This window comes from Mustela erminea, chromosome 17 (genome assembly GCF_009829155.1).
Source record: "Mustela erminea isolate mMusErm1 chromosome 17, mMusErm1.Pri, whole genome shotgun sequence".
Taxonomy (NCBI): domain Eukaryota; kingdom Metazoa; phylum Chordata; class Mammalia; order Carnivora; family Mustelidae; genus Mustela; species Mustela erminea.
In genome coordinates this window covers 19,415,565-19,442,065 of record NC_045630.1, presented here as the reverse complement: position 1 = coordinate 19,442,065, position 26,501 = coordinate 19,415,565, and the positions used below count along the sequence as shown (strand labels likewise).

Genomic DNA, 26,501 nt, shown 5'->3' with positions numbered 1-26,501 from the left:
GGTATAGAAATGCAATCGATTTTTTATATTGAGTTTTGCATCCCGCAACTTTAATAAACTTTATTAGTTCTAACAATTTACTTGAGGACATAAATAAATGCTGAAAGACACCTTGTTTTCATGGATTTGAAGGCTTAATACTGTTAAAATATCCATGCTTACCCCAAGCAATCTACAGATTCAATGCAATTCCTAACAAAACTACAATAGCATTTTTTACAGAAATAGAAAAAAAAAATCCTAGATTCATATGGAACCGCAAAGGATACTGAAGAGCCAAAGCAATCTTGAAAAAGAACAAAGTTGGAAGTGTCCCAGTTTCTGACTTCAAAATATATTACTAGGCTATAGTAATTAGAACAGCATGCAACTGGCATACTGACAGACAAAAAATAAAACAATGGAACCTAAACACCCAGAAATAAACTCAAACTATACAGTCAACTGCTCTTTGACAAGGGTGCCAAGAATAAACAGTTTGGGAAGGGACATCCCTTCCCCATGGGGAAGGTACGGTCTCTTCAAAAATGGTACTGGGAAAACTGGATATCCACCAAATTTCTAGAATACATAGGGGGAGGGCGCCTGGATGACTCAGTGGGCTAAAGCCTCTGCCTTTGGCTTAGGTCATGCTCCCAGGATCCTGGGATTGAGCCCCACATTGGGCTCTCTGCTCAGCGGGAACCCTGCTTCCTCCTCTCTCTCTCTGCCGGCTTGTGACCTCTGTCTGTCAAATAAATAAATAAAATCTTTAAAAAAAAAAAAAAAAGAATACATAGGGGGATACCTTCTTGACATTGGTCATGGCATTGAGTTCATGACTATGACATTGCAAGTATAGGCAACAAAAGCACAAATAGCCGAGCAAGACAAGATCAAGTTCAAAAGCTTCTACACAGCAAAGGAAAACAATCAAGAGAGTTAAAAGGCAACATACCAAATGGGAGAAAATATCTGCAAACAACATATCAGATAGGAGTTAATATCCATAACATATAAGGAATTTCTACAACTCAACAGAAAAGAAAGAACACACCAAGCAAAAAAATAAAATAACCCAATTTGAAAATGGGCACAGAATGAATAAACATTTCTCCAAAGAAGAGATACAAATGGCCAAGAGGTACATGAAAAGATGCTTATTGTGCTTGATCATCAGGGAGATGGAAAGCAAAACCGCAATAAGATATCACGTCACAACTGTAGGATGGCCATTATAAACAAACGAAGAAAAAAATGTTAGCTAGGATATGGAGGGAAGGGAAACCTTGTACACGGGTGGTAGGAATATAAATTGGCAGAGTCACTACAGAAAAGAGTTCCAAGTTTCCTTGATAAACTAAAAATAGAACTACCTCATGAGCCAGCAACCCCACCTCTGCGCATTCATCCAAAACAACTGAAACAAGGATCTCGAAGAGCTCCCTGCATTTCCATGATCACAGCGGTACATCAACGGATGAACAAATAAAGGAAATGTGATATGGACACACCTAAAATGGAATATTATTCACCTTTAAAAAAGAAGGAAATCCTGTCACATGCGTACTATCCGGATGGACCTCGAAAGCATAATGCTAAGTGAAATAAGCCAGTCACAGAAGGACAAACACTGCGTGATTTCACTGAGGTGAGTTATCTACAGTTGTCCAACTTATAGAAACAGAAGGTACACGGGGCGCCTGGGTGGCTCAGTGAGTTAAGCATCTGCCTTCGGCACAGGTCACGATCACAAGGTCCTGGGATCCAGTCCACATTCAGCTCCCTGCTCAGTGGGAAGCCAGCTTCTCCCTCTGCCTCTGCCTCCAGCTCCCCATGCCTGTGCTCTCTCTCTCTTATTCTGACAAATAAATAAATAAAATCTTAAAAAAAATAAAAGAAAGAAAGAAGGTAGAGTGGTGGTCGTCAGGGGCTGGGGGAAGGGTGAAACAGAGAGCTGCTGTTCACTGTGTATAAACTTTCAGTTATTCAAGATGAAAAGGTTCTGGAGATCTATCGTACAACACTGTAGTTAACATTATGTGCTGTTCACTTACAAATCTGATGTGGGGAGGGAAGAAAAGATCTTAGCCTGAAAGCATAGGATATTGCTAGGAATCCTTTCATGTTGCCATAATTGGTGGTCACTGATAAGTCAATAAGCAATAAGGATCTTAGGATTTCAAAGGAAAGAGGACAGATATATGGAAGAACCCCAAACTGGAGGGAAAAACTTTCTTACTTGACAGTTTCACCAGAGCCAATAAAGAGCTAGTTGGTTAAGAGCAGACATAAGCAGCTGATTCTTTAAGAGAATCTACCTACGAGAGGAAATACGTAGTTTCCATATTCTTCATTCATTTATCTAGTCGCTGACTTCTCTGACACTACACCTTCCTAGATTTTATTCTACCTCTCTGACTGCAAGAAAAAGTGAAAACTATAAAACTATGATAGAGAATACTTACATAGGCAGCATGACATAGAGTAATGCTTATGTGCCCAGGTGAATGAGGGGACCTCTGGCATCTGAGAGCCAGACTTTGAATCTCAGTTCTAGAAGCCTTCCACCCAAGGGTCTGACCGTCACTGCTGACCACCACAGATGAGTGTCCTCATCTCCTCTTCAAGCTTATCAGGAGTGTTAAATAAACTATTATATAAAGCACCAAATCGAATTCTTAGAACATAAGAGGCTTTGAATAAAAATATATCTCCTTCCCCTCCCTACCCACCACACTCTTTCCCAGCATGTTCTTTGCATGTTTGGTGGTTTGCTTGGATAATCATGACAGAAAAATAAGGACAGTGCAGGTATACGGGCCATTGTGCTTGGAAATAAGTCCTTACAGACTTGTCTGGAAAATGGCAACATCAGCGTGAAATTGGTTTTGACCTCAAACTCAATGTTGGACTATAATGTCTTAGGCCCAGTCAAAACTTTAGAGGAAAACAGTCTTAAGAGAGCAGTAAGAATAACAACAACAACAACAAATATGTGAAAAAAGCTAAAAAGCCAGACAGAGGTCAGGATTCTCCTTCCACACATTAGCAGTGCGGAACACACACCACCCTCCTTGCCCACAGTCCTTACCTGAACAGATGAGTTTGAAAATCTTTCCCAATTTGAGTGAAATCAGCAATGCTCCTTTTGCAATACTTTATCCATAAGTTACACCTTCAGCAACTTGTAGTTTCCTACAGCTTTTGGGTGAAGGGCAGAAGCAAATAAATCTGCTAATTCTTGACTCCTTCCCTCCAACAATATCAATGTACTGTCAAACTGCAAATGGCTGAATCCTTTCAGCATCCCTACAAGACACTTCTTCCTATTTTCCAGTCTTGCAGGCGGGGTGATTCCTCAACGAACTCTCCACATTCGGCCTCCCACCATCAGCTGGGCATCCCACTAAGGTTGCTCCCAGCTCTGCTGACCAGCAATGCCCCATTCACCTCCTCTTTGCTTGGATTCTCAGCCCTGTCTTTGCAAAGGGTAAAGACCAGTCAGGGTTGGTCAAAGATGACTTGCTTCCATTTTCTGAGGGCCCACAGTGCTTTTATTAATTATCATAGAGATACTACAAATTAAAAATTCCCAATGCTCTGTTATGAGATTCTCTTATTTAGGCAAGCGACTTACAAGCCAATTTTAGATGGACCTATTAGAGCTAAAGAAGAGCCGGCCACAGGAGATAGAAAATGAAGACAGAAGAAACATAAACAAAAAGCACCAGACAGATGGCAGGCCAAAGGGGAAGTACTCCTCTGGCCATGAAGGCAAACATTTTTCAACTAATAGTTTACCAATTACTGGCAGTGACTCTTAATTGATGCAGATGATCCTTGCCTGAGGAAACAGTTGGTTATTGGAATACTATTTGTAACTTGGGCTAATGAGCATTATTACCTCATCTAATTATAGATTTCTGTAAAAGAAAAAAGGACAGAGATTTATTCAGGTGGTTGAAAAGATCAAAACATCCAATAGTCATCTCGGACATGATGCCAGGTATGTGGGATTTATAATTAAACCTTCTGCAAAAGGAAGGATGGGTGACCTGATGCCATGAAGGGCTTTGACCAAGATTCTGGGAGGAACTGTGGGGCAATTAGCCACATCATATCTTGTTTCTGGGCTCAAGGAACATCCTTTTTCTATTATAATGGTACTGAAATTGTACTGAAAGCTTGAATGAACCACAGTTGTTAGAACGTTGTGGCTAAGGCTGATGGCTGCTGTCACAAATACCTAGATGGGAGTCCCAGATCCCTCACTCCTCTCTGAACCAAGAACTTTCACATCCCTAAACCCACACAAAATAGGAGTACAAACACCTTCCTTCCTCACTGGCCCACACTGAGAATTAAATGAAATAATACACATCAAGGCATTAGCACAGCATCCAGCACCAAGGTAAATTCTCAGCAGATGTTGTCTCTTGTGGTTTTTGGTCAGTTCAACAATTTGCAAAAGCTAAAGGAGACCCCCTATATTGAAACACAGACATCTATATCAAGCAACTCAAGACTTTGCAGCTTGAAGCCAAAAATTCATGATGCAGTGAACCCAGAAAGAACTGTAAGCCCCACAGACTGCTGAGTCAATGAGCAACATTTACTGAGTTGCTACGTAGCACAGAAAGATGCGGTGCCTGGTATTCTTGCCCACCTCATTCCACCTCCAAACAGTGACCAGAGTGATATTTTCAAATCACCACAGTATCCCCTCCTATTCTTAAATCCCTCCAATGGCTCGCCATTGCGAAGGATAAAGACCTAAATTCTTTTCATGTTCCACCGGGTCTTGCCCAGGTTGGCCCCTGCCTGCCTCTCCAGCCTCCTTCTACCCCATTCCACATACATTCTCTGGGCTTCAGAAACCTTGGTCTGCTTTCAATGTCTTCACTACATTTGGCCCATGTCCATTAAAGTTCTCCTTCTTGGGACATCCCTTCCTCTTCCCCTCTCTCAGTTGGGTTAAATCCCCCTATTATGTGCTCTCCTGGCACCATGACCTTCTCTTTGTAACTCTACCACAGCCATAATTTTACATTTCATTGTATGCTTATTTTATTTTTTAAGATTTTATTTATTTATTTGACAGACAGAGATCACAAGTAGGCAGAGAGGCAGAATCCGTGCTGAGCAGAGAGCCTGATTTGGGGCTCGATCCCAGGACCCTGGGATCATGACCTGAGCCAAAGGCAGAGTCTTTAACCCACTGAGCCACCGAGGCGCCCCATCATTGTATGCTTATTTGATAAATCTCTGTTTTCCCCAAACTCTATGAGGGCAGAAGCAATTTAATTTTTTTTTTTCTCTTCATGGTTCTCTAGCATTTCTGGGAGATACTCAGTAAGTAAGTATGATCGATTGATAGGTACAGGCACACAGATAAAGCCATGCTGTACACTCAGTAAGTGCTTTGTAATGGCTGTTGAGTGATCTAAATAAATCTTAGATGTTGTCTCTACCTTAAGGTTGTTTGTACTCTAGAAGCCAGGAAAGGACATCAGGGGAGAAACTGGAAAGTGACTTCAAAAAGCCACAGGTCAGCAAGTCCAGGTGAAGACAAACAGGACCAACAGAGCAACGTGCCACTGAGAGGACACGGCCACCTCCAACAGGAGGCACGCATTTCTAAAGGACTTGCAGATCATTGGAGTTTTCATGGAGATTGTGTCGACCACGACCTTTGAGAAGAAAAGGAAACACGGACTAGGAGGAAGAAAAAATGGACTTCCAGCAGGAGAGGTAGCAGGTCAAAGGATGGTATTTTGGAGAAGAAGCTTGGTCAAGGGACATGAGGTTCATGGGCAGAGATTCTGGAATTTTTCTTAAGACGAGATCGAAATGATAAAACAGAGGGTGAACAAAACGATTATAAGTCCAGAGGTTAGTCAGAGGGGGACCGCACGGAGTTAGAGTGACCTGATAGGAAACAATACAGAACGTGCCAAACAATTACCACCTAGGCTGCGACAGGGTTTTGAACTAAAGGAAGGAATCGGGGTGACATTTTGGAAAAGTAAATGTTGCAACTTAATGATAGGCAGCATGTTGCCAGTAAATGAGAGGGGAAAGAAAAACCCTGCAAGGTTTTAAGCCTGGGATTGTCGAGGGGACATGGAAATAAAGAGAAAATGGGAAGGACTTTCTGCTTTCGGGAAGATATCATCAGCTCAGTTCTGGGGAGAAAGAAAAAGATACTGAAGAGGGATAGGAAGGAAAGATAAAGACTAGAAGAAAGTACTTGTAAGTTACTATGTATACAGGAAGTTGTTTGAAACCACGAATTCACATGATTCCTCCTGAGTGGAAGAGAAGCAGAATATAAACAAGTCTCAAGATGCACCCACAACTGGACACCAAACAAAATAACCAGAGAGGAGAGCAAGAGAAGGAGAGTTTGAGTTACGGAAACTAATGCTGCAGGAAAGCTCACTGTGATTAAAAATTCTCAAATACACTCAAGTCAGTCTTGGAATACAGTCAAGTAGACTTTAGAATACTTCAAATGACAAGCGGTTTTTCTCCTGTCCTTATCACAAGATGCTAGGCATATTTTAAGAGGATTTTTCCTGTTTAAAAACATATAAATTTTTTTAAAATTATCACTGACTATTCTATTCTGTGACACTCTTCAATAAAATGTAACCAAAGTTAATTGAGAGTCTTAGTGTGGTCAGTTACATAACACTAGAACTGCTGAATAGCTTAAATGCAGTGTTTTCCCAGAAATATTTGTCTTTTGGATGAAATTGAGAATGGAAAGTTTCTGCCTTAAAGGAGAACTTTTGAGAAGGTGGAAAGAAAAGAAAAACATATATAATGGAAGTATCACTTTAACAATAATTAACCAGTATGCTGCAACAGGGGAACTCCTCCCACAGAAACACAGAAGAACACAAAGAAAAGTGAATTTTACCACTTTGGAGAGCTGATTGTGGGTTGCATATCAATTATCTAATGTCTTTTTAAAAACCAGAAAATATCTCATACATTGCCTTTGCCAGGAACAAATTTAGCAGATCTTTGGTTCTTATTATTTGCCTATTACACTAGCAGAATCAACTCATGCTAACCCATACTGATCCTCTTGTGTCTAAGACATGAATGAAATAAGGTTTATAGGATGAAAATGTGTTTAATTTGGGGCAGGAGATGGGGTGGAGTCATTACCTGGGTTTATCCAGGATCTTTTAGATAGGTGAATAGCTACTGCTCTAGAAAGCTGCATACTGCCCTCCCTCCTTTTCCTTCAAAGATAATGTGTGTGTGTGTGTGTGTGTGTTGTATGAGGAATTTGGCTTGGACATAGTGCAAGGTGGAACATTGGGTGTGTGTGTGTGTGTGTGTGTGTGCACGTGCACGCCCATGAGCACATGTGTGCACATGGGGAAGGAGAATCTATAAGGTGGCCTTCATCTTGGACCCTAATCATATAAGATAATGACGGCTCCAAAATAACGTAAAGCCACTGTAAGGAAAAGATAGAGCAACTGCAAGTTACGTGGCAACCTTATAACTACATAAATAATATACTTTTTCCTTATAGCCAAATAGGTCATATATTTTACATTATTCAAAGGAATTTCTCTCCTGTAACTTGCCAGGATGCCGTCCTCTGAAATGAGCACACCCTGTGCCACAGGAAACCACACCAGCCTTGCTTGAAGGCTGCACGACCTTAGCATGAAGACCAGCTGGCATTCTTGGCCCAACCTGGTCTTCCCCACCTGAAAGTGGGGACTGGGCAAGTAGTGAGAAATTCCTCAATTGGGTTAGTTCTATAAATCTACACCAGATTCAAGCTGCCCCAATAGGGTACAGAAGGCCCTAGAATCAGTTCCAGGTACTGAAAAGCGATTAAGTTCACTATGGGTACAGAATCTGAGGATTCCAGGACAAAAGTGGACCTCCCAGGATGAGGTCATCACAGGGAACCATGTGGACAAGGCTGTCATCCCAGGTGGGGGAGCAGCAAGATAGAAAAAGCCTGGCTCTGTTATCTCATGGAACAAAGTGGCCAGACCAGTCCTGGACTGCCTGTCTCTGGACTGTTTTGTAAGAGAGAAATAGAATTCCCTCTTGTTTCAAGTGTTATAAATTTGGCTTTCTGTTATAAGCAGCCCAACCTATATCCCATGAAACAGAACAGAAATCAGTAAAGGTAAGAGAGTCATTTCTCTAGAGGCTAAAATATAACATTCTAAGATTACTCTGATATACTCTGATTCAAATACTGCTCTGGGCTCTAAAAGGGATTCCTTTAGCTATTTATTAACTCATTCATGCAACGAATATTTATAAAGCACCTACTATTTATCAGGCACTGTGCTAGGTAGGCATTGCAGAAATAGCTTTCATCAAGACAGTTGCAGTACCCTCCTCGGGGTGCTAATGGATTGAAGGGAGAAATAGACAAAGCATGTACATTACAGAATGATAAATGCCAACAGAAAGATTGCCATTGGGCAGTACAGGCTGTGTCTATAAGATTGAGGGAGTTATCCCTAGAGAAAATGGGCTCTAAGGTAAGACCTGGAAGTCGAGATGGATTTAGAAGTAGTAAAAAAAAGGGGGTGGGGCGAGGAGGAGAGAGCCATCCAGGCAGAGGGAACAGAGTAAGGGAAGGCCCCAAAAGAGGAATCACAGATCAAACAGAATCCTAGGCATGGCCCTTAGTTCACAAAACGTGCCAAGTGGGCTGTTCATTTTTCCTAAAAAAGAAGTAGTGCTGTATCTTCACTTTGTGAGCACTAATTCATCGTAATAGTATACTGTACCAACTGAATGTATGTCCCCTGGAAACAAAAGGCAAGCTTTTGTTTTAGTTTATGTAATCCCATAATCCCTCACATAATCCTCTATGAAGGGTCAGGTAAATAAATAACTATTTTAATGACTTTACCAGAGCATATACTATGTGTAAAGCACTGAATTACACACACTGGCCATGGATCCAAAGTAAGGGAGGCCAACACGCAGAAGAACAAAGCAGGCAGGAGGGAAGGGTGTGACCCCGGCCCGGCATGGAACCACTCAGACTAAATTCCAAGTCAGAATGCTAGTGTTGCAGGTTGTCCCACTAAGAACAACCATCCCGGCACGCCCCACGTAAGAGCTGAGCATGTTTCTGGGGGCAAGAATACAGGCTTGGTGGAAGGGCTTCTTGAGACTGCCCAGTGCTATACCCAACCAGGGAATGGGAGAGAAGACCAAATAGTGGGCTCTCTTTTGAGGGGGGGAGGGGAAGGCAACTTTAGATACTAAAGACTGTCAGCCTTCTGCAGATTTGAAGTAGGAATAGAATTTCCAGATGATGGGGAAGGGGTTTTGGGAAGCGGGCCCATGAGGAGAAGAGAGCAGTCCAAGCAGAGGGAAAGGCATGAACCCAAGCCCATAGGGAGGTCGTCAAAGACCAGGCAGAGAGCAGGAGGCCGCCTGGCCCAGCCACACCACCCAGGTGCCTGCGCCCGCCGCACCACCCGCCTCACTCCCTCCCCAGAGCACTCCCTGAGTCATACTGATGGAAATGGGGCACTTCACGTGGTGCAGACTACCTAAGTTCCTCTGTACCAGGGCGCTTTTCTTGAGGTTTATATGCCTTGGGGTAGGTCAAGATTATGTACAATTTAGTCACCATCGCATGAATATCACCTACTTGAAGGCATAAGTTTTTGCATTGGTAACTGGCTAACGCTTTCTGTCACTGCAGTTGACAAAGTGATTTTACGTGTCTTAGTCTCCTTAATCTTCACCACAACCCCCAAAGCAGAGGTACTAGCTCCATTTTATAACCTAAGAAAATGAAATGTCAAGACCACAGAGACAATGTAAATCCAAGAGCCAAGTCTTGAGCCCAAGTCTTTTGGCTCCCCAAACCATGCTACTTTTAAAAGAATACACTTTTGACTCTTAATCTCACAAAACAAACTGAGGGCTGCTGGGGGGAGGGGGGCCGGTAGAGGGGGGTGGGGCTATGAACATTGGGGAGGGTATGTGCTATGGTGAGTGCTGTGAAGTGTGTAAACCTGGCGATTCACAGACCTGTACCCCTGGGGATAAAAATACATTATATGTTTATAAATAAATAAATAAATAAAAGAATACACTTTTGCACTTACCATGATGAGCACTGAGTAATGTACAGAATTACTAAAGCACTATATTGTACACCTGAAACTAATGTAACATCATATGTTAACTACACTGGAATTAAAATAAAAAAAAAAAAGTAAGAATACACTCTTGTTCTTAGAACATTTGTTTGTTTCTTTGCTGTTGCTTATATGATATAGGACCTTCTGGCACCTTATGAAGTTCATCAGTTGTTCATACACATTAGTAATCAGAGGCGCATCACATAGTGGCCTGCACTCAAGAATTACGTCCTTACTGGCTTTTTCCCGAGCATCTCATCCTTTTCATTCCTGGTAGCACTATCTGGCTCAGGATCCCACTGCTGGCATCATGGCCCCATTTCTTCATTCACACAGTCATGCAGGTAGCTGCTGTGACTCAGGTACTGTGCTAAGTGTTGGGCGTGAGGCGGGGATCAACAGAGAGTCCCTGCTTTCAAAGATAAGACCTTACTGAGAATGTGAGAAGGCTACAAGGCAGCAGGCACATGGCGGGGCCCCCCTAGCATCAAGGAAAGGCGCATATTCTAGAGTTGAGGAGTCGGGGACTTTAATGGGAAGGAAGCAAAAGTTAGCCAATGAGAAGGGGGAGAAATGGTCAGTTCAGGAAGTCAACTGGCATGAATGCTGAGTGACTTCACAGACAGAGCTCTGTATGGTTTGATCTGCCCCAAGGATGAGTGCAATGAGGAGGGGTAGTTGAGAGATGAGGACCTCATCAGATGACAAGAGCTTGCGAGCCATGTTGAAGAGTCTGGACTCAATCCTGGGGGCACTGGAGACCATCGAAAGCCTCCACACAGCACAGTTACAGGAGAAGACTTGTATTTTCAAAAGATCTGACTGTGATACGGAGAGAGGATTCAAGGGACACTTCTCCCATAGAAGTATAATGTTAGGGGCACCCGGGTGGCTCAGAGGGTTAAGCCTCTGCCTTCAGCTCGGGTCATGATCTCAGGGTCTTGGGATCGAGCCCTGCGTTGGGCTCTCTGCTCAGCAGGGAGCCTGTTTCCCTCTCTCTCTCTGTCTGCCTCTCTGCCTACTTGTCATCTCTGTCAAATAAATAAATAAAATCTTTTTTAAAAAAAGAAAGAAATATAATGTCAGCTACTTACATAACTTCAAGTTTTCTAGAAGCCACATTAAAAATGTAAAAATAAACAGGTGAAATGAATATCGTATTAATTAACTTAATATGCTAATTTTAACACCATGGTTTATTTAACCTACAGCATTAGAAAGAGGTGTGGAGAGACGTGAACACACTGGAGAAGTATTTGGGAAGAGAAGAAATTTGAGACGGTAAGGACTCATTAAATTCATTTTACGCACTAGCCTCAAATGAATCTTCCTGAAATACAGCTCTGTTTGAGATCGCCACTTGTTTTCATTTCTCCGTTCTTCTCCTTTTGCCTACCAAGGAAAGCCCCAGCTCCGTAGCCAGCAGCGGCCCAGCATCTGGACCCTCCCCTCCCCACGGCGGGGCCTCCTCGCGCCCCCCTGCACACCCCACGTCGCAGAGCAGTCATAACCTTATGCAGAAGGAATGAGAAGCCCTGTGCTCAGCGCTCTGGAACGGAGCAACGAGCCACTCCCACCGCGAGGCAGGCCCCCCGTTCCAGGTCTGACTCCTGGCTTGGAAATCTGCCCGGTCCCTCTAGGGTGGGGGCCCTGCTTCTTGCTTTCCATTCCCCTCTTTCCTCCTTCCAGAGCTTGGAAGTCTGCCCATAAACCTGAGCGCGGCAGCTGGAGCCTTCTAACTGCTGACACACTTTCTTATTCCCTCACTCCAGATTACATTTCCCAGTGCCACCTGTGCCTCCGTTTCTCAGTCCCAGCGCCTCCCGACCTGGAGATCTGTCACCTACCCTGCCATACCAGCTCTCCTTGCCTAGGCGACTACGCGTCATCTGTCTCCATATCGCCAGGCCTGTCCCTTCCGATGTTGCGTCTGTCGTCCTAGACTTCTCTCCACTCCTGCCCCAGCGCTGGGGGCAGAGCCAGCCCCTGCCAGTTCACCATCCTTTGCAGTGAACCAGGCTATTTCTAACACGGTTGTGAGCTGTCACAATGGACATTCAACGCCTTGCCATGGAAACATCCTTCTCACTACCCTTGTGTGCCCTTTCCTCCGGTCAAAACAATCTAATTGTCCTTTGTTACTCATGCCTCCCACTTACAGTACCTCCCTGATATATTCCTGCCAACCGCTCAGCCTGGAGGGGGCCTTCTCCCATCACATCCCCATTTACTGAGGAACTCTTAATAAATATTAAGCCCCAAAATATGAATATCATAATCTCCTGCCCACCCTGACTGGAAATGACATCTTCCCCCTCTGAACTCCTGAGGCTCAGTATCTGGACTTTGATTACGGATTTTATTGCATTCCCACTTGTTTTAAATGTCTTATCTCTCTAAGGCTATATATACACATCTTGGGAATAAGATCCATGTCTGATTACTTAGCAAAGCAAAACTGTTAGGAGACAGGGGAGCAGGGAAAGAGAGATTTGGCTTAATTTGGCAAAATGAGTCATGGTCCATCCAGGATCAACGCTGAACCAGTTCACATTTTCAAGTGTCTGCTTAGCATCCTGAATCAAATCCTTCCTGAAACCAAGGGGATAAGGACCCCTGTCCCTACAGACTTGAAGGAAATTCACTGACACTCCCTTAGCTCTCTTCTTGGACGTCCGACTCTCCATCTCCCCTCTGTCTCTCCTTTCCTCTTTCTTTCTCTCTCTCTCCCCCTCCCCCAACCCCAAGTTTCCATGGCTTCCCAAAACAGATTGAATAAATTCAATCACCAGTTCCAATCCCTTCAGTCCTTCCTTCGGGCAACAACTGGGTCCACAGGTGTGATTAAGGAGGCCCAGCAGTTTCCCTACTGACACAAGGCAACTCGAGGACCCGGGGAACACAGCTGCACCCTCCCCTGGCTGTCTTTTAAACATTCCATGGTAGTGGAGAAGGCACGGGTAGGAAAACCAGACTGACCAGTGGGTGTTTCTGTTTCTGATTAAAGTGGGCAAAGTGGTTTCTTGCACCCTGTAGAAAACTCAGGCTCTGGTTCCCTGTATAGCAGTACATCTAGACATGGAAATCCTACGGCCTTCTTATTTTGCCAAGGTCTATGCCACAGGGTGATAGGGATGACTTAAGCGGATTGAGCATCATAATTTGTACTCATTTTCCAGTTTTCCTCCTCAGAACTCCAGATGCTTTAGAAAATATGACAACATTATGGACATTGGGGAGGGTATGTGCTATGGTGAGTGCTATGAAGTGTGAAAACCTGGCGATTCACAGACCTGTACCCCTGGGGATAAAAATACATTATATGTTTTTAAAAAATAAATAAATAAATAAATAATTTTTTTTAAAAAAAGAAAATATGACAATGATCTCGCCAAATCCCTGTATGCAATCAGAGCACATTACCAACAAAAATAAGGTAATTATAATCCACCCACCGCAACGTCTGTACTACCTCCATTATTCTCTAGTATTAGACATCTTAGTGGCTTCCATGTCTTATTTTCTTGTTCCACTGTAAAAATGCAAAGTGTCCAATCCTAGGCCGTAGTCAGGAGTCTCGTGATGTTAGCCAGACATCAAAATATCAGCTTTTATGAAGAAGCATTTAACTGTGATTAAACACTCTTCAAAGTGCTTTCAAGTGCTTAATCATTCCTCCCTGCTTCCCCAACTGGGTGAGGAGTTCCATTCCCCTGATGAAGCTATAGGTCCTAAGTTTCCTTTAGAAGCGTCAAAGAAGATTCTCTCTTGCCTCACAGACTTGATGGGGAGCAGAGCTGGTGATAACCTCTCAAAATGCTGTGAGCCTGGGTTGACATGACATGGCTAAGCCTTATCTTCCAGATGCTTCGCTGGAATTGAAGCCCTGGTGTCCTTGTGGCAGGTACTTGGATGTAGTACCATCAATGGGCAGTCCTTATCATTAGAACTCACATCCTTTTCTGGCCCAGCACATTCTTAAGATATAGGACAAGAATTACTCTACTGATGGCTTCAGAGTGGGGTGAGTCCTCCAGGGGAGCGGTGGTGAAGGGAGATGACGGGGGCATCCCTGCTTTGTGTAGCAGATGTCCAGAGGCTGAAACATAGAGGGCACTTTAAGAACAGAAACAGAAACCAGCTACATAAGTCTGAGAAAATGTGATTTTTCTTTCTACCCAAAATAGATATTTGTCATCTTAAGAGTACAAGCAGGCATACCCGTTTTAGAGCACAATTTGGCAATACTTGTCAATATTAAGAACATTCATTCCCTTTGAACAAGGAATGTCACTGCTAGGAATTTATCTGTGGATATTCAAGGAATATTTCAACAAAACATATGTACAAGGCTGGCCACCAAAGTGTTATTTCTCATGGTTTTAAAAATACATCAAAATGTCCACCAGTACAAGGACTGGTTAGATTTTTTAAAAGGGGGGGGGGGCACATCCATACAACAGATTACTAGGGACTGGTTAAAAAATTGGGATGGATCGTGTGTGCCAATATGGAAAGATTTCTAAGATATATCATTAAGGAGAAAAAGCCAGCTATAGAACAGTGTGTATAGCGTGAGCCCTTCTGTATGAAAATACTCACACATATGCAGAGATGGGCACATAGTTACATACAGGAATGTGTGTGAAAGACTCTCAAATGGTTAGCAGGGGCTAACTTGGGAAAAGTCTTTGAGATGGGGTGAAAAGATGGCTTCCCAGGATAGGGACCATCTGGGGGAAAGATCAGGGACCAGTTTGGGTTTCTTATTTGTACCCCCCACTATTAAAAATATAACAATTATTATTTTACAGGGTTTCTAAATTAGCGTCTTCAACAGCAACTGGTTATGTGGCTAATGAGGACAGAAAAAAGAGATTGTCCACAGAGCGATCGATAATACCCCAGCCAGCTGACCTGAAGAGGAAGCTCTCTAGCCCACACTAAGGAGGAAGCTGGCCTCTGCAGAACGTGTTCGCTGGGTGTCAGAGTGGAGGGGAAGTGGAAAGAAGAAGGGTAATCATTGCTCCATCTGGATTTTTTATTGAATTTCATTTTTTCTTATTGTGCTTTAGAAAAGGACTTCGGTTACAAGGAACTAGACCTTGCCTGAGACCACAAATATGAGGGACCACAATGTTGTCCCAGCTCTCCAGAAAGAAGTCAGAAGGAGCACTCTTATCCCCCGTCCCCACCCCACTGGCCAATCAGAAGGCTAGAAGGGAGGTTTTAGGAGGGAATATTGACAAAGCTACTTAGCAATAGGCCTTAAAGGATGAGGAATATAAACCAGCCTCAGAGACAGAACTTTAAGAGCTGCTGTTGCTACTGAACTACATGACTCCTTTGTATTCCTGGGCCTGGGAAAACCTCTGGCTTCTGCACACAGTCTGGAGGTTGTACTTATCAATCCATTCCACATCCCATTGGTGCACACACAATTGTTCATCCCAGTGGTGTGAAGAGATAAGGCAAGGCTAAGACTCAACAGAGTCTCCTGCACAGAAAGCCTCACCTGTCACACAACGTTTGTGACACACGTGGAGGTTTTCTATTGGTCAAAACCCACCTCAGTGGTTTTCATTCTGGAGCAAGTTCATCAACATTTAGCTGAGTAAAATATCCATTGGCACTGGCCATATACAAATCCTACGAAATAGCCCAACTCTAGCATTATTTTCTATCTGGTGGTGATCCCAGGACCATCAGTCCCAGGGTAAGCACAGAATTTCCCCATCTCTCCCTCAACCAGCCAGTCATTCATCCTTAGGGCAGAAAAGAGTGGGTCAACAACATTATAAGCCTTCTTGGATAATTTCCAAATGCTGGAGCTTCTTCAGGGAAGTGAACCTCCCCTCAGGGCAGTTACAGCTAGTTACAGCACAGGGCTAATGAGGCCAAGGTCATGAGCTTATTTACCCTGAGGGCCAATCAGCTTTGATCTGTTTCATGGCCACATTCTGTATCCCTCAACCCAAACAGCTGCTTCAAAAATGGATGCCCTTGATAGCAAAGGGTACTGGTCCAAAATAAAATAGATGTGTTAGTTCAAATTTATCATGCTCTGGGAAAAAACAACACAAAACATATTAAAAACATTAAAATGACATTACCTAGTATTTGTTCCAAAGAGATCAAGATTAATAACACCAAGCCAACTTCAATGATCTGCAAAACTGTTAGACTGGTCATCATACAGAAAAGAGCTACATCTTCAGAGAGATCCCATATCTTCTTAAGAAGGCTACCCTACTATGAACTCATCTTCCACTAAGATAATTCTTTAAAGAAAATTATTTCTTGGGACACCTGGGTGGCTCACCTAGAAGTGTCCAACTTCGGCTCATGTCATGATCTCAGGGTTCTGGGATGGAGCCCTGCAGTTGGGTTCCCCACTCAGTGGAGAGTGCTTCTCCCTCTCCCTCTTCCCATCCCCCAAGCACATGCTTTCTCTTTCTCTCTCAAATAGATAAATAAAATCTTGAAGGAAAAAAGAAAGAGAGAGAAAGAAGGAAGGAAGGAAGGAAATTATTTCTTTTACCATGTTAAGAATACACTACCTGTTTACAGGGATTCCCAAAGAGAGGAAATTAGAACCAAATTCTAGACCTTTATAACTCACGGAGTATTTTGTGTAAAAACTAAACCGGATGAACATTCTAGTCACTATTTGATCTGAGCATTTTTCATGCTAATTAGATACTGATTCTTTTCTTCTATAAATTGATAGTTCTTCAAATTACCCCAGTCCTCTCCTCACAGATATGTTCTTTCGCCCACATACTAGACCATAAAATACCTTCTTTTTTTTTTTTTTTTCAGCTAGGTCACAGAATCCAGCAGTGATACCTTTCCAGCATTCATAAAAAGAAACAAACTTACAAATGATCTATCTATCTCCTTGTTTTTGAAGTTTCCAGTGGAATCCAGTCACATGAAGACCCAGAATTAGCCTTGGGGACTATCTCGAACACTCGTGTTGACCTGGAATTAGCCCTGGGGGCCATCTGACATACCTTGATATGGGACCACATCTGCGCCTGGAAGCTCTCTGATCTCAAGATAATTAAAGTTTGCAGCACCACCAATAAGAATCTCCACTTTGAATCCCTTATTCCAGAAAATGGGCAGCTACACTGCCCCCTTACTGTCTGTCTGCTAGGGGAGGAGGGAGTCTTGCCTTCTCTGTTCCTCTCAGCCACCTACAGGTATCCCCTGAAAGACCGAGAAAAGAATCTACAGGAGGCTCTCGGATCCACGGGGCGAGGTGTATAATTCTGCCAGGGGGACGGAACAGGAGGACCTGCTGTTTCAAAAACTGCTCCTCCTATCACTGCTCAGTTGCCTTCAAAGGCACTGAAGCCAGGCCTTGGGGAAGGATACAGCTAATTCTCTGGAGCCTGAGTCTATTCTTAATGATCTAAAAAAGTATGTCACCCTACTCAGAGAGATTTATGCTGACCATGTATATCTTTATTCAAAATCTGAGACATGACTGAACTAGGGACGACATACATCAAATCCGACTGTGGACGGAGAATCCATACTCTGTTGAATCCATACTCTCTTCTCATTCTAGAATTTCTGTTCTTCCCAATCTCTTTCAAGAATCTCTCCAGTTCGGGGCTCCTGAACGGTTCAGGGCGTCTGCCTTTGGCTCAAGCCATGGTCCCAGGGTCCTGGGATCCAGTCTCCCATCAGGCTCCCTGCTCAGTGGGGAGCCTGCTTCTCCCTCTCCCTCGGCCTGCCGTTCCCTCTGCTTGTGTGTGTGCCCCCTCTCTCTCCCTATCAAATGAATAAGTAAGTAAATAAATAATTAAATCTTTTAAAAAAAATCTCTCCCAGTTCTTCATGGGCTATCCAGTTACCCCACAGTTCCTCTGTTTACCCTCCTAAAGGACTGGAATATAGTATATAAAATAAGGTGCCCCCAAATCGCTCTAAACCAGGAAGGATTATATATGAATATCGTTTTATTTAATAAACTTTATATACTATACGGTCCCCCCCAGTCTTCTAATGTCTTCCCTCTTCTGTTTATCTTTGATATCCTCCCTTCCTCCCTCCCTAGCTTTTCCCTTCTTCTCTGTCCCACAGTACAGAGCCCCTTTTCTTTACTATTAAATCCTAAACACAGGCTCTGCCAATAACCCTGAGCTATTGCTGTATCATGCTGATTTGTACCAGCTGTGCCTTATGGTGGCTAACCCCATACTTATAACAGGGTCTCCTTAGATCTTCCTCTGAGAACAAGATTCCACATATACATCTAAAAGTCATAACTAGTGGGGAGGAAACTGAGCCAAGAATAGTTTCTGCTTTGAACTACTGATCACATTAAATAAGAAAAAAAAAAAAAATGCAACTGGAGGAAAGAAAAACGCTACCCAGAGTTGTAGCTTAAAGACTTTTCTTGGACACATAGAACCAACTATAAAGATGATCTACTCTTTCAAACATCCCAGTTCTAGATTTAATGTTAATTCTCTCAATATTAATGAGGGGGAAGGTAGGTCAGGGCAGAGAGTGAAGGAAAGAAAGAGTGTCATCATGAAGAATTCAAGTGACAATAAAAAGTATACTCCCAAATTAAAATAGAGTAGCCAGGAAATTTATCATGTAATTGGAGTTTGCGAGAAGGATGTTTGAGACTCACACAATTGTAGAAAACCAAGTGCAGGGAGCAACCATTGGGAATCAGAGGATAATGATGTTATTCTCTAACTTTGGGCAAACCACAATCTCAGATCAGATCATCAGTTTTCCTATCAACTCTCTCCCCGAGGAGTCACGGGCAAGGTCACCAGATGGTTTGTGTATACTGAATCGTCTGGCCCGTTTATTTTCCATTATGAAACCATGTGTAATGGTCCTGTGTTTGAACATGATCAGATATTGTGAATGACTGTCATTAGAATGTAATCACCCTTCTTCATCTCTGCCCCAGTGCAACGGTGTTTCAGATTCTTCAAACCAAATGCTATTTGTCCAAGCTCCAGAGGATAACGGACAAATGCTTTTGCTTTTGTTAAAGAAAAGTCTAGCAGGTTGTAAGATTTTGTATTGACTTCAAAAACTCTAGTTAACCTCAAGACCGGGGACACAAACATTGATCCATATGATTCGAGAGGATACCAGCAGGCTAGGAAAAATATGATAGAGTTAACATTTTATTACAAAGCTCATCTACTTACAAGTTAGGTTCCCAAAGGCTATCTTCAAGTCTGTTTTTCTGTTAAGTCCAAGAGGACATTAAACAAGCCACTGCCCGTAATCTGTTGATGGCAGGCAGAAATGGGCTGCAGCTCAGGACAGCCTCAGTCCATCAGTGAAAGTTTCTACATTTAAAATATGTAGGAAAAACAATATGTAAGAAACAGAACTTCCATACTCATTTTATTCCCCGGAAGTAGTTAGAGTATGTTTCTGTCCACTTAAAAATAGCAAGTGACATGATTTCAGCCTCTCCCAGAAAACACAGCATTCCATCAGACTTGAAGACTGAATTATCAGTTCCTGAGCACCAACAGTAGTGGTACAAAAATGGAGACCCCACCAACAGGGGCAGACAATGGACTTGATATTTTGGTGGGCGAACCCTCCCCAAGAAGCATGAAACTTCTCTGGCCCTTCATGATCGGCCCTTTTCAAGACTCATCTCCCCCTACACCTTCCACTTTGAAGCCCATCTTCCACCCCATTGAACTACTCTTCCTTCTCCATCCCTCTAGGCACTACACCTGGGCACGTGCTTTTCCCTCTGCATGTGCCAAGGACTTCCTTCCGCACCTGCATCTCTTGATGTCATTCACCCTGTTCATTCTCCAATGACATGTAAAAAGGTCTTATACATCATGCCCCCTACACATCAATAGTCATCCTTAGCTTTTCCTCACCTCCCCAAAATCAGGTAAAATGTGACTCCTCTGTGCTGCCTTGCTACCTTTGTCTTTCCTTTAACTGACCTGATCCCATGTGTGATGGCTTTATGTTTGTTAGTTTTAATCTGTATTCCTTGTTGGACTGTAAGCTCCATGAGGCAGGGGTTTTATCAATCCTGTTCCTAGTAGTTACTCAACAAATATTGATTGCAAAATGACTCAGGTCCACTATTCCATATTTACTATAGTAGAAATTGATTTATTTTAGATGGCTCATGTAATGATATCTGCCACTTGATTTAGTTTTATTTATTCACTTTTGACATGTTTAATTTTTTTAAGATTTTTTAATTTACTTATTTGACAGATGGAGATCACAAGTAGGCAGAGAGGCAGGCAGAGAGAGAGAGAGAAGAGGTAGCAGGCTCCCTGCTGAGCAGAGAGCCTGATTCAGGGCTTGATCCCAGGTCCCTGGGATCCTAACCTGAGCTGAAGGCAGAGGCTTTAAACCACTGAGCCACCGAGGTGCCCCATTGACATGTTTAATTTTTAGAATTGTAAAACATGCACAGAAACATAAACATATATAATCATGTTCATTATTACCACTATCTATAATTGACAAATGTTAATAGTTTTGTATGTTACTTTCACTCTATTCAAGACTTTTCAAAGGGCCCAAACTCAAACGGTTTTGTGATCAATCCTGAGTTAACTAGAGACAGAAAAATGGAAATAATATTAATCAAGCACTTGCTATGGGCCAGTCATTGTCCTGGATGGTTCACATTCATTGTATACTCAACCTTCCCCAAAAGAATATTATCATCCACACTTTGCAGACCAAGAAACTGAAGCTAAGAGGATTAATTACTTCCCAGAATAATACATCCAATAAATACCACTCTATGCTCAAACCAAATTCTAGCTGAATCCAAAACTCCATGAGGCTTTCCCCTTTATGGCCTACAACCTCAAATCCTATCATGCTTGGAAGGAACTTGCACTTTTTTATTTTAAGATTGTATCTGTTTATTTGACAGAGAGAGACAAAGCGAGAAAGGGAACACAAGCAGAGGGAGTCGGAAAGGGAGAAGCAGGCTTCCCGCTAAGCAGGGAGCCCCATGCAGGGCTCAATCCCAGGATCCTGGGATCATAACCCAAGCCGAAGGCAGCCGCTTAACAACTGAGCCACACAGGTGCCCCACAACTTGCACTTTTTGAGTGAGAAATGTACTTTCACATATGTTATATATCCAATCATTTAGAAGCGGCAATTAAGGGCTTACTATGTCATGTCTGCTAGCTCACAAATGTGCAGAAAATTAAGTTAACCAGGGCACTGCATTCATAAGCATTCTGGTTAATTTAGCTAAAGAATAAGAATTAAGTGGTGGGCCAATGCCATGGATGTTTCTCCACCGCACAAGAAACATGCAACCATGGGAGTAATGAGAAAATAGCATCAAAAGACTGCAGAGACCCCAAGGGGGCTAGGGATGACAAACAGACAAGCTACATTCTGATGGGACTGGCCCCTGAATGTTTCTCCTGGTCCTACAATGACTACGATGTTGCAATTGTATATGAAAAGCTTTTACAAGGTGACTAGATATTTAAGAGTCATACTGAAAAACGGCCTGTCACTTATGACTTCTATAGTGTCCTGTGTTTTTGTTTTCATAATTAAAAAGAAATGAAACCAAGGGATGAATAATTTGGCTCTTCTCTCCACAGAACTCAGCTCTCAGTTCAAAATCTGATGGTTGCTTAATGGTCCCATCTGTGTGGCTCTCAAGTCCAAGTCTGATCTAGTTAACCTCTGCATCCTCTTCCTTGTGGTTCCTGCCTCCTTTCAGAAAAGGGGTGACACCTTGATCGCTGTCCTAAAGGGATGGTGTGTCCTTATATGTATACTTTGTATCGAGGAGCTTGCTACATTTCTTACAAGAAGTCCTGCTGTTTGGAAATCACTCATTTTCGGTGATGCTATTGTCAGCGATCTGCATTTCACTTAGTAAATTATACGACTTCTGGACTCCAGTTTGAGATCCTAGCTCTGTGTTGCTTTCAGAGATCCCCTCCTCTCAATTATTCCTTAAAAATAACTTCTCCTCCCACCTGGATAGGCAGGATCCTTCCAACACAATGTTTCAAGTCTCTGCCATTTTTAGCTCCCTTGATCAACATTTTTACTTTGAAACAATTCAGATTTGTTTTCGCCCTGTATTCATCCTACTTAAAATGAAAGTTTTGAGGCAACAATGAGTTAGTTTACAAGCATGATTTGACCATAAGGGTAAACAAGAGTGGGTGGAGGGGTTATGTGCTTACTGAGGACTCTTTTCATCAGGCAATTTGCTTTTATTGTCGCTGTATGTTGACTATACACATATGGTGTTGATTTCTCAGAATTCCAATAAAATTGTAATGGTTCCTCTTAGTGGCAAGTACATGCCACAGAATAAAACATACAGTTCTGGATCTTGAGTCTGCCCTTTTACGATGTCAGAGAAACCACCACTAACCCAACCCCATCCCCCCACAAGCCGCCGCCAATTCTGTCACTTGGGTGTTCTCAGGTGTTCGTATCAACATATGAAAATGGTTGTTTATCTGTCCCTTCCTTTGTTCATTCATTCATTCATTCATTTAAGAAACACCTCAACAGTGTAGTGATGTAACTTTGAACAAGACAGACATAGCACCTGCTGGAATAAATGGGTAGATTATAGGCTTCTATAATCCAAATTCTTAACCCTCACCCATTCTTGACATGTAGGCTCAATCTTTCCAGTATTTGAGTTACTCGCTCAGCAGAAACCAGGAAAAACAATAACTTTGTAGTCAGAATGTTATCCAACTGTATATTATTTATTTTATTGTAAATACTGGTAAACAGTGGTCAATAAATAGTTTTATATTCCATTGAAAAAGAAAAAAAACCATAGTTCCTCCTGTTAGGAGCTCACAGTACAGTGGAAAAGATGATAAAATAAGCATTTACAATATAATGTGATAAATATACATTAAAAAGGCACAAAGTGCTTTTCAAAAAAGAAGTTAGGGGAAAATGACAAGGGCACGTAACACAGTGTGTGGAGAACAAGGAAGATTCCCAGAGTGTGAGTGGTGAGTAGATGTTAGCTAAGGAAGGAGAAGGAAGGGCATTCTAAACAGAGAGAACAGTGTGATGTGCAAAGACACTGGGGTCATTGACATCGGAATGCATTTTTTTAAAGAATGCTAACCCTTAGGGCACCGGGGTAGCTCAGCTAGTTGAGCCTCCAACTCAGTGTTTCAGTTCAGGTCATGGTCTCATGGCTCATGAGACTGAGCCCCACATAGGGCTCTGCACTTCAGGGTGTCTGCTTAGGACTTTGTCCCTCTGCCCCTCCCCTACTCCAGCACTCGAGCTCTCTTTCTCTCTCTCTCTCTCAAGGAGGTGAAAAAAGAGAATGCTAACCCTTTCCAAACAGCAAAGCCCACCCCTCCACCAGTCTTTACCTCACTGATATTTTCTTCATCTATAAAGTTTCCTGGGATTCCTAGATCAGGGTTTCCCATTACGTAGATCAGGTGAATTGCTCAGATGCCGGGTCACAAAGGAAGAGAGTTTGTAGTGAAGATTTTCAACTATTTCCTCTCCTGGGCCCCTGAGAAAGGATGGGCTTTTAAAATAGCTACTCACTGCTGTGGGAAGACATGCAAACTCTCCCACATACCCTGCATTTGTAACCCAAGAACAAATGTAAATAATGTCATTTCTTCCTCATGTGTGCCCCCTTCAAGGGGAAACCCGCTTAAAAAGGACTGAAGACACTTCCTTTCCCTTTCATGGGAAAGATTTCCATTTGTAAACTCCTCTCCCCCACCCCCTGCCTCTTGACTGCCTCATGCCAAGCTTTTCCTGACATAATGGGGGTTTCAAGGCAACAACAAGATTCTGAGGTTTACAGTGAACACACTGTGGAAAACAATGGGCTGAAACAGAACTGCTTTGCTAACTTTTTCCTGGAGACTTACGATCCCCATGAATGCAAGCCCCATGAAGGAATGACTTCCAGGACCTCGAGAAACTTGTCTTTCTTTTCCCTCCCTCCCTCCCTCCCTCCTTTCCTTCCTTCCTTCCTTCCTTCCTTTCCCTTTTTCTTTTCTTTCCTCCCCTTCCCTTCCTTCCTTTTTGCCTAAGTTTACCTGCAGTCTCCTTTACTCTCTCTATTAAAATATGAAGAAATGTTCATGTCTGGTATGGTAAAGGCAGGGTTCATTCTAGAACTAGGACCCAAACAGAGCAGGATAAATTGATCACAACTGCTACTAAATTGATTACTACAAAAGAGCTTTCTATAGGAGAAAGCTCTCTTCCTCTCAATCCTGTCTAATTTTACCCTCTAGAAGGGTTTGCCGTCCCATTCAAATCATCACCTGCGCCACCTCAATCAGCAGCCAGCATACCACAAGGTTTAGAACACCGCCCGTGCACTCTGATCCCCGAACACGGCCCTGAGGAGCGAGTACGCACGCTGCTAACCTGTCACCCCACCTCACACACAGGGAAGGGGGCAGTCGAGTTGAGTGGTTCTGAAAAGCCCCTATCTGGTCACTACACCACGGATATTTGTGTATCTCAACACAGTGCTGTTTAGTTGGGCTTGACTGTCTTCCTGCCTGAGGGATCGCTCTGTAGGAACTTTGATGAGGGGAGTCTTGGAGCACCTGGGTGGTTCAGTGGGTTAAGCTTCTGCCTTTCGCTCAGGTCATGATCCCAGAGTCCTCTCTCTGCCTGCCTCTCTGCCTACTTGTGATCTCTCTCTCTCTCTGCAAAGTAAATAAAATCTTTTAAAAAAAAAAAAAAAAAGAAAGAAAAATGAGGAGAGACAAACCTGAGTTTGAACATTACTCTGCCACTTACCAGCTATGTGTCTTTGAGTATGTGCCTTAACCTCCAACCTTCAAAATCCTGATGAAAAAATATCTTTAGCTGTGACAGATATACTGATAAATATGAAAGTGCCAACTAAATACAGTTCTTGACCCAGAGAAAGTGCTCGATCAATGGTATTTTCCCTCGCTTACAGGCCACAACTGAATATATAAAATTCCATTTCTCACTTCTGATGATACATCTACTTTACTCATTCCATGATGAGTGTGATTTAATCTCCAAAGCATGCATGATGACCACATTACTATTTCTTTCTCCAAGAATGTGATGTTACAATGTGGGGTCCCAGTCCCGGTCTGGATAGAGAAGAGGTCATATGTCCAATCTCCATACAGGCATTCATTAGTTTAATTTCGCACAGAGAACATCTCTGTTCCATAGCCACAAGACAATGTTGCTTATCTTGGCAGCCTTCTCACAAATGTAAAACACTGAACACAGATAAGCCCAGTGGCACAGCTGATGACTCAATGCAAATTCAATCAGCAATGAGCAAAAAAACAAAATGTCATCACCACTAAGTGCTATCTTATGGTGAATCAAATGAATTGCCTTTGTACCCACAGCTGGCAATATTTTGGTGGATGTAACAATTTAGAGAAACAATGTATTAGTGTAAAATAATGATTATATGATTACATAAAGACTATGAAAATGTTTTGTCAATCAGTCATCAGGTTTATATCCTCATGCTTTGGGTTTATAGTGTAATAGAATTAAAATTAAGGAAATGATCTCAAGGACAAAGGATCTAGCTGAGAGAGAGAATTCCCATCCTGAAAAAAGAACAATCCCAAATAATTCCCCACTGAGCACTGACTAGCACAATGTAGATGGAAAAGAAAGAGACCTAAGTGGGTGAGGTTTTGAAGTGCTCGAGGCTGTCCTTCACATGTCTGACAAAGTAACATTTCTAAAAAACAAACCCAACCATGTCACTAGCCCCGCCTAACACCCTTCATTGACTCCCCAAGGCCCACAGGAGAATTTCTGAAATTCTGGGTGGAGCACATAAGACTTTTCATTACTTGGTTCCTCTCAGCTTCATCTCTTGCCAACCCTTTTCTGCTACAAATGCTCCAAACTGCAGGATATTCTCTCTAAATACTACCCCTTACACAGTTTTCACTCTTCCAGGAATATTTTCTCTCATTCTTCTTCTGAAATCCCATTTGCTGGGCTCATGTATGCTTTTCCTTTAAAAGTGAACTCAAGTGTTAGACTATTAAGTGATTAAGACATCAACTCTTATTGTATTAAGCCACTTAAATTTTTGACAATATTTGAGAAAGCATTAGAGTTACTTTAACTAATATAGGTTTTATTCCTTTAAATGAACCCAAGACTAACAAACAAAACCCAGGAATGGCTCAAGAGAGAGAATCTACAGGGAATCCCCACTGCATAAAACTAGGACCCCAAAATGTTATTCCCTCTGCATTCAGATGAACCAAGAATGACATGCCCTCCACAGCAATACAAGGAAAGTTGCTTATCTTAAAATATGGCACTGAATATGAGCAGGGA

The 26,501-nt window shown here is 42.6% G+C and overlaps 1 protein-coding gene across 4 annotated transcripts in view; it reads right to left on the bottom strand.

The window, feature by feature from the left end:
* RGL1 (ral guanine nucleotide dissociation stimulator like 1) overlaps positions 1-26,501 on the bottom strand; it is a 223,102-nt gene that overhangs the window by 126,946 nt on the left and 69,655 nt on the right. For 2 of the 4 annotated variants that reach the window (XM_032319042.1, XM_032319045.1), the window contains exon 1: positions 11,993-12,147. The exons of the other annotated variants lie outside the window; for them this stretch is intronic. In XM_032319042.1, coding sequence (XP_032174933.1) covers positions 11,993-12,034 — 42 coding nt within the window. In that variant the 5' untranslated portion in view covers positions 12,035-12,147. Of the gene's footprint in view, positions 1-11,992; positions 12,148-26,501 lie in introns of those variants that run through there. 4 annotated transcript variants of the gene reach the window in all.